The sequence below is a fragment of the Ovis aries genome, chromosome 1 (assembly GCF_016772045.2).
Source record: "Ovis aries strain OAR_USU_Benz2616 breed Rambouillet chromosome 1, ARS-UI_Ramb_v3.0, whole genome shotgun sequence".
Lineage (NCBI taxonomy): Eukaryota > Metazoa > Chordata > Mammalia > Artiodactyla > Bovidae > Ovis > Ovis aries.
In genome coordinates, this window is record NC_056054.1 from 42,724,803 (window position 1) to 42,733,917 (window position 9,115).

At 41.6% G+C, this 9,115-nt stretch overlaps 1 protein-coding gene across 2 annotated transcripts in view; it reads right to left on the bottom strand.

Moving 5' to 3' along the window:
• The window catches only part of SLC35D1 (solute carrier family 35 member D1), a 46,598-nt gene extending 42,439 nt beyond the window's left edge, over positions 1 to 4,159 (bottom strand). For both annotated transcript variants that reach the window (XM_060410772.1, XM_027970985.2), the window contains exons 1-5: positions 3,848 to 4,159; positions 2,996 to 3,029; positions 2,812 to 2,898; positions 2,065 to 2,132; positions 472 to 543 (exon numbers count right to left, since the gene is read on the bottom strand). In XM_060410772.1, the coding sequence (XP_060266755.1) occupies positions 472 to 543; positions 2,065 to 2,132; positions 2,812 to 2,898; positions 2,996 to 3,029; positions 3,848 to 4,050 (464 nt within the window). In that variant the 5' untranslated portion in view covers positions 4,051 to 4,159. The remainder of the gene's footprint in view (positions 1 to 471; positions 544 to 2,064; positions 2,133 to 2,811; positions 2,899 to 2,995; positions 3,030 to 3,847) is intronic.
• Between the last annotated feature and the right edge of the window lie 4,956 nt (positions 4,160 to 9,115).

Below are 9,115 nucleotides of genomic sequence, written 5' to 3' on the forward strand. Positions count from 1 at the left end.
ACTATAAACAAATGATTCCAAGGAATTAGATATTTAAAAGAACTCTTCTAATGAAGCAAAAGCTTATTTTCTTATATAAATAAGTATGCTTATTTCCTATTCTTATGTTATTATTATTGAGTTTACATTTTTGAAAATCAGATTTCTTCAAGCAGAAAATAGTCACACACATTTGTAGTAAAGTAGCATAGTCATGAACATGATTTAAAACCTATATTGATCTTCTGACTCAGCTTCACCCAGTGGCTTCAGTAGGTATAGGAATTCTTGAAAGCATATCTCATGTTCAGACAGGCTTCCATAAGGAAGTCATAAACTATCAATTCCTATAGCAAAGGAAGAAAGCTGCTTAAACTTCTCAAAAGATAAAGTAAAACAACACAAATGATTGGAATATCTTACATACACTGGAGACCTTTTCAGGGAGCTAAAAACTTGTTAAAGACTAAATATATTAGAAATTAAGCTCACTTGAGTAAAACTCCTTCAGCAAACATTGTAAACAGGATGGAGAACCTTCTCAGAACTGTAAACATTGGTAAGCTGAAAAAAAAACAAAAAATATACTTAGGTAGAGTAAAATTTGGCTCTCCAAAATTAGTATTTTAAAATAATGCTAACCTTTTCCATTATAAAAATTCCATGCTGATTAACCTGTCACTAAATTAAATCCTTACGTCTCTATAGAAAGTATTTAAAAGTCTGAAAGGGTTGCTTTTATAAAAGTACTGGAAGCGAAAAAAACTGAACTAATTATAAAATGGTAGAAAATATACATCTATTATCAAAGACCAGTAACAGCCACTTTTTAATTTTACCCTGCTTATTATGTTAGACATACTCATGTTGGTCTTTAAAAGATCTTTCTTTTCTAGACTGATCTCCCTTCCAAGCCCTAAGCTTCAAACAACACTGGTGATCATTTTACCCTATAAAACATTCCTTGATTGTCCTTTTGTGGCAGTAATTCTTTCTTCCTCTAAATTCCCAGAGTACTTTGCTTGTACTAATCGAACATACAGCCTCTTGCAATATAATTATTTCTGACTCTATCATCTCACTCCAAAGTGCCTTATACTTGGCTGGCAATCAAAGATGGGCATGAATAGATGGATGGATGAATGACAATGGAGGAAAAAGAGCAAACTCTATACACAAGTAGCACTCTGCAGCAGGTCTGTATTTCTTTCCAAATGGATAATGAGATGTATGGATAAAAGGATGCCCCACCCATGATAAACATGACCTCCATGGAACCCTCCCCAGAAATATCATCGTGGTCATTCTGTCAAGTTTCTTGGGTCTGAGGAAATGAAAAAACCTTGGTCTCTGACCCTCAGAGATCTCTCCATTCTGTTTTACAATCACCCATTACACCAGAGGTTTAACTCACGTGGCAGTGGTGAAGCCCTGGGTTTCTGTTAAATGGTTTCCCTATGTATATATTTTTAACATCACATGTTCCTGATACATATACTCCTTAAGTGGAGAAGATAAGAATTGGGAAGTTACAGGGTAATAAGAGAATATTGTCATGGAGTAGGCAGCTATTGCTTCTTTCTAAAAGTGAAAACGCTGCCTCTACAGTCATATGACCACAGGAAAAGTGTTAATGATATTTTTATCAGGGTTCTATCAGATGTTATTTTAACTACCTCATGTTAATGAAAAACTATATCTAATCTTACTTGTGAAATCTGCCTAAAATATAATATTTAAAAATTGTACTAAAGAATTGAAATCTCAGAAGCCTAACATACATCCTTCACTATTATATGTCTGGAAAAATAATGAAAATCTCCCATCACAGTATTTTATAACATTTTAAAGCTTCTATCATCAAAGTGAAAGGGAAAAAACCCAAAACAAACAAAAAACTCCTCTTCCTCTTCAAACTTAAAGATATTAAACTAAAACCTTTGGTGTAATACTTATTTAGTAACAGAAGCTTTCTGGTCCTTTCTTTTTCCAGAATCAGTAACCATGTGTTAAACATTTGACATTTAAGTACAACTTTAAGAATACATTATATTAACCTCACTAGTAAAATAAAGTTATCCATACTTCAGTTTCTTTGTGCTGAACAGTCCCGTGATTTGGTTCCCAAAATATAGTAGAGGTAGTGGAAACGTCTAGAAAATTTAAAAAGGGATAACAAAACTCAATAATAAAGACAGCTAAAACAAGGTCCTTTTCAAACAGAAACAGTTTTGTTTATATGATCAAATTCTTTTCACATAAAACATAAGATTAGTTCTCACACACAATTTTGGCTCCTATGAAGCACCCAAACATTACTCCTGGATAAAGAGCTCTGTGCAAAAAGAGAGAGAAAAGAATGGAGGGGAAAAAAAGAAACAGAAATATGAATATGATCAAATCATATGGGACAACATCTTTGCTTTAAAGAATGATAATGTAGAGCCAACAGGTCTCATGTTGGCAGAAAAAGGAAAGGTATTTCATCTTCAGGTGGAGTCAAGCAAAGACAGACCAAAGAATAATGACTGAAGGATACACCAGCTAGATTAGATAGACGAATGCAGAAAATGCAAAATGGTTGTAATCCCAATAAGTGTTTATTAATTAAAACAGAATACAAGATCTAGGGGCTTCTTTTTTTTCTTAACTTTAAAGAGACTGTGGGACTTAAAAACACTTATTACTACATTCATTCTTTACCTTCCTTATACCCACTTTGGACTGGGCAATTTCAAGGCTGCAATTTTTAAATATGTAAGGCACCGATGGAAAACATACATAGTGACTTCATTTCGAAAATAAAAGTATTGCTTTTTTTTTTTTTTTTACCTTTCGAGGTACATTTCTGTCAAAGTCAGGAAACTTGACTACTCTGAGTGCCTTTCCCACCCAAAGTACTGCCACTGTGGCCACCATCTGTAAGCAGAGAACACAGATTCACTGTTCCACACATAAAGACACACTCAGAAGTTCCAACGACACAAACCACGTAATGCTGAAGATTCCAACTAACCTGGCCAAGTCCAACACACAGTGAAGAGGGAAATCTACAAAAAATGGTAGAGAGAAAAAAAAAAAAAGAAAAACCCACAGCGTCAGAAAAACCCGAACTCAACCTTACAAAAGCAACCTCACAATGCATTTTGATACAAAACACACCAATGTCCGCCCCTTATCCGAATGACAATCAGCGAGGAAATCACTGATGGTTGTCAGGCAACACCGCTGATTTTGTAGCTTCGGGCTGCCACTTGTCTCATCTTGTCCGTTTCTACAATTTCAGTCAGTTTTCTGAAACAGATTTTTCTTGGAAGTTAAGACATACATCTTTTAAACGGTTTCGCACCTTTCTAAAAAGGTGCTTCTGCCAAGGGGTCCCAGTGGCAGCATCACAATTTTAAATGGGCTTGAGGATGCGTAGGTCCCCAGAGGCTGTCAGCGAATTCGGGGAACCCTGAAGCCCCGGACCCTGGCCCAGGCTGTGGAGAAGGGCGGGCATCCCTCTCCGGCTCCCAGTCAGGCATGCACAGGAGTCGAAGAGTCACGAAGCAACTTCGCTTCGTCGCTCGGAAGAGCGGCATTTCCAGGGCGCTGCACTGCGGGCAGGGCAGCAGCTTTCCAAACGCACGTCCGGCGGTCCCGAGCTCCGCGCTCGGAGCGGGACCCCCACTCCGGGCCGCCGTGCAAGCCGGCTCCGCCGCCCGAGCCGCGTGTCAGCCGCCTGCCCGCCCTCGCCGGCTCCCGCCCAACTTTGTTCAGCTCCAACTTTGGAGCCAAAGTCCAGGGTGCCGGCGCCCAGCCGCTGCCGCCGCCCGCTCCTTTCCTTTCCTTTCCGCGGCCTGGGCCGCCGCCGCCTCGGCCCTACCTGTAGTTGGTGAGCACGCTCTTGTTGACCACCACGATCAGGAAAGAGCTCACGCCGTAAAAGCCGGCGGCCAGCAGCTTCAGGAATACGGTCAGCGTTTCGGCCGACGCCATCCCCAGCTCCTCCTCATGTCTGTGTGTGGAGGATTTCGCGGGGGCTTCTCCTTTAACCCTGGCATGCTGACGTCTATGAACTTCCGCCATGGCTGCGGCGGCGGGGCCTGCGAGGGAAGCGGCGGGCAGCGGGCCCGAGCGGCGCGGGGGTCTGCGGCGGCAGCTCGCGGGGAGCTCGCGGGGCCGGGGCCGGTGCTCTGAACCGGCTGCGCTCGCCGCCTCGGCTCCCCGCGCGGCCGCCGCCTGTCTCCGCCCAGGGGCAGGGACGCTGGGGTTCACACGCCCGGGGACTTTGATCGGGCATTGTGCAACGCGGGGTCAGAGGGTAGGGACCGCGCCTGGCTCGGCCTGGACAAGGGCTGGAGAGGGCTCCGGGAAGGGACACCGGCGACCCTGAGTCCCGGACGGAGAGGGAGAGGAACCTTAGGGGAACCACTCGGGGACACCGGGGCTCCCGGCAGCACAGCACAGTCGCGGAAAAAAGCTGCCGAACGGCGCCTGCGCGCGAGCCTGCTCCGGGTCTCCGCGGCCGCGTACCTAAGATGCGGAGGCTGGCAGCTGAAGGACTGGAAGCCGTATTTTCTAGATAACTCCGGCAAGAGAAAAAAAATAAATAAATAAAGACCCGCCTGCAATAGGTAACAGGTGGTCGGCTCAGTAGTTAACAAGGTGCGTGTGTCTAGGCTCATTTGAATGCTCTTTTGGTCTCTCTTGCAGAAGGTCCACGCCCTTAAAAAGTATCAGATATGGACCAAGTGTAAACATTCAACAGCTATTTGAGGCATTCTGCATTGCCTCGGATTTCTTACGGTTTCTGAACCCAGAAAATGCCATACAATACAGTTTTATTTGCAGATCAAGGGAGACTGTTCAAAGAAAAGCATTGCGGTATCCAAAAAGTAGAAAGATAATCAATTGGCTTGCGGATTGGTGCAAGAGCAGGGTGTTAAGAGCTGAGTTCCTATTCTAGGTTTCCTAGAAATGCCGCCTCACTAGCTATGTACTCCGGTCAGTGAGTTGACCTCCCTGAGCCTGCATCGCCTCATCTCTGGATATAAAGCTGCTGCTGCTGCTAAGTCGCCTCAGTAGTGTCCGACTCTCTGCGACCCCATAGACGGCAGCCTACCAGGCTTCTCCGTCCCTGGGATTCTCCAGGCAAGAACACTGGAGTGGGGTGCCATTGCCTTCTCCGGGATATAAAGCTAGTTTTCAGTAAATGGTGGACATTATATATAAGAGAAACAAATCATTATTACCAGCTTAAGCAAGGAAATGACATACCTAATTTTAATGTCAAGATAGTAACTGAATTATTTACCCCAAAATTTTGTCTATAACTTTTCAATTTTTTCCACATTTAAAAATTATAGTAAAATTTACATAACACAAAACTTACCATCTTTACCTGGTAAGTTAGTATTTTAACTCTTTTTGAGTACATAATTCAGTGCTGTTAAGTATATTGTTGCACAACTCTTAACTGCTACCCTGCTCTAGAACTTTCACATCATCTCAAACAGATTATGAAACTACTAAACAATAACTCCCCATTGCTCCCTCTCTCCATCCTCTAGTAACCACTATTCTATTTTCTGTCTCTATAACTTTTATGATTCTAGGTACCTCATATCAGTGGAATCACACAGCATTTGTCCTTTTGTATCTCCATTTCATTTAGCACAGTATTTTCAAGGTTCATCCACATGTAGCATGTGTCAGAATTACCTTCCTGTTTGAGGCTATATAATATTCATTGTATATACATCTTTTGACCTGTATGTTTTAAATTATCCTGAGAACACCTGTGTTCTTTGAATGTTCCTTAATAAAAACTAGCACAGGGATGAAATTTTTAGCTTGGTCTATGAGGGCTTAAGTGACATGGCTCCTGCCCTCCCCACCTGTTCCTCCCCAGGTTTTGGCTAACCACACCCAGTTCCCTGAAGGATAATGTAGGTTCCTGTAAAACCCTAACCCTAACTACACCCAGTTCCCTGAGGGATAACATAGGTTCCTGTTGCCCCTTTCTCTGTCCTTACTTCCATATTCCCTCTGTCTGGAATGCTTCTTCCTCTCCCTCCCCTGCCTCCTGAAGAACTCTTACTTTTCCTTCAATATTTATGCAAAATATTCTCTCCTCTCTGGGTACCTTCTTTCACACTGCCTCTCCTTGCCCTCCACAGAAATGTCATCTCTTGTGCTTCTCCCACCCCAGCTTTGTTCATCCCCTTTTATAGGGGGTCTGGGATTAGGTGTTTGCCTGACAGTCTGTTCCACTTCACAGTAAACTCCTGGGGGCTGGATGAGGCAGGGACACCTAGCACTGTTCGGATGTTTTTACTAAATGCATCAATGATGTAACTTCAATGATGAGGGGGAAAATGGCCAAATTTCTTCCTTAACTGCTGGTAGTAGAAGGAAAATATTCGGGAAGTTATATTTTGAGAAACATCCCTTGTGAAAAAATTATTTTGAAAATAATAATGCCCCTCATAACAAAAGCAAACAAGCAAAAGAGACTTGTGTCACATGCTCTCTTCCTCTCACCCCAACCCACTTTTCAGAGAAAGTGACTGCTAACAGTTCAAAGGCTGTGTACACGTAGAGTCACTCTCCGTGCCTACATACACACATGCGCACATACATATATATTTACATACATATACATATATTTACATGTCTATTGTTATACATTTTTTAACATAAATGGAGAGAATCATGTGAGAAACACAGATGCTCAATCCAGACACTGTTTCTGATGCGGTTTTGTGACCGTGGGCAAGTTACCTGACCCTATGATGCTTCAGTCCCCTTGTCTGTAAAATGGGGATAACAGTAGCACCCGCCTCTTAGGGTGGTGATGAGAATTAAATGAGTTAAGTTAAATGTTAAGAATATAGTACACACTTTACAAGTTTCCTAATAATAATAATCAAGGAGATCAAACCAGTCAATCCTAAAGGAAATCAACCCTGAATATTCAGTAGAAGGATCGATGCTGAAGCTGAAGCGTCAATACTTTGGCCACCTGATGCAAAGAGACAACTCATTAGAGAAGACCTGATTCTTGGCAAGACTGAAGGCAGGAGGAGAAGGGGCTGACAGAGGATGGGATGGTTGGGTGGCATCACCAACTCAATGGACATGAGTTTGAGCAAACTCAGGGAGATGGTGAAGGACAGGGAAGCCTGGCAAGCTGCAGTCCATGGTGTGACAAAGAGTCAGACACAACTTAGCGACTAAGCAAAAATAATTACTATTATTACCATTATGCAACCTTTCTCTTTTCACTTAGTATTCCTTAAAGGCCTTTCTGTGGCAGTAAAGAGACTCTACCTCATTCATTTTTAATGGCTGCCAAGAATTCTTGTCAGCTGGATGCATCAAAATTCACACAGTCCATCCCGTGGACATTTAAATTATTGCCATTTTTTCAGTTTATAAACAATGTGTCTTTGATTATCCTTGTCCATTCCACTTTTGCAGGTATCAGTTTCTAGAAATGGAATTGCTTAAAGACTACTTTTTAAAAATATTAATGAAATGAACAAATTGATCCCCAAGGAGGTTGTACCAATTTTATACTATCACTAACACTGTATGAAAAGTAAATCTTTTCTAAAATCAGATGGAGATAATGAAAAACCACTGAAAAAGGCCAGATAATTGTTCAAGTACTACTCTGTGGAAGATGAAATGCCAGGTACAAATTTATGCAGTAACACAAAATGAAATAAAAATAAATTGCTTAAAAACTACTGATCTGAGCAATTACTATTGTTTTTCTCAGCATGTTTACATACTTTATTAACAAGTATTTACTAAGACCTACCATAGGCCAAGATTGCCGGAAGAAATATCAATAACCTCATATATGCAGATGACACTACCCTTATGGCAGAAAGTGAAGAGGAACTAAAAGCCTCTTAATGAAAGTGAAAGTGGAGAGTAAAAAAGTTGGCTTAAAGCTCAACATTCAGAAAACAAAGATCATGGCATCTGGTCTCATGACTTCATGTGAAATAGATGGGGAAACAGTGGAAACAGTGTCAGACTCTATGTTTTTGGGCTCCAAAATCACTGCAGATGGTGACTGCAGCCATGAAATTAAAAGACACTTACTCCTTGGACGGAAGGTTATGACCAGCCTAGATAGCATATTCAAAAGCAGAGGCATTACTTTGCCAACTAAGGTCTGTCCAGTCAAGGTTATGGTTTTTCCTGTGGTCATGTCTGGATGTGAGAGTTGGACTGTGAAGAAAGCTGAGTGCCAAAGAATTGATGCTTTTGAACTGCAGTGTTGGAGAAGACTCTTGAGAGTCCCTTGGACTGCAAGGAGATCCAACCAGTCCATTCTGAAGGAGATCAGTCCTGGGTGTTCATTGGAAGGACTGATGCTGAAGCTGAAACTCCAATACTTTGGCCACCTCATGTGAAGAGGTGACTCATTGAAAAAGACCCTGATGCTAGGAGGGATTGGGGGCAGGAGGAGAAGGGGACGACAGAGGATGAGATGGCTGGATGGCATCACCGACTCAACGCACATGAGTTTGAGTGAACTCTGGGAGTTGATGAAGGATAGGGAGGCCTGGCGTTCTGTGATTCATAGGGTCGCAAAGAGTCGGACGCAACTGAGTGACTGAACTGAACTGAACCATAAGCCAAGAACTGTGTTGGATTTTCTCAATTCCAGTAATGATTTGTGGACACACAGTAAAATGCTATTAAATCTAATAGAGTCACACATTCTCAGTATGTGCCTGTAAAGATAAGATCAGTTTCCAGTATTCTAACAGGATTTTTATTATAGGTATTTAGACTTGTAGGCATTTTAGGCACTCAAATCTGTTTCCTAACCTTAGTAATATTAATCACAGAATTATATATGGGAAATGTATGCATTATCTGATAAAATTTGATGAAGTTGAAAACATATCTAAATAAACTACAAGATTGGGAAAACTAGGTTTAAATGTTCTCATTGATATACATGCTTACTCTATTTAGAAATGTCAACACTGTAGGTTGATATATTTTATATCTTGCTAGGTGTAATTACTAGCAGAAAAGCCTTCTTTGTATTTAAATCATGTCTTTTGCTTTAGCCATTACATTTCTCCATGAGGGAAATTGATCTGTATACTATTTTTTAACA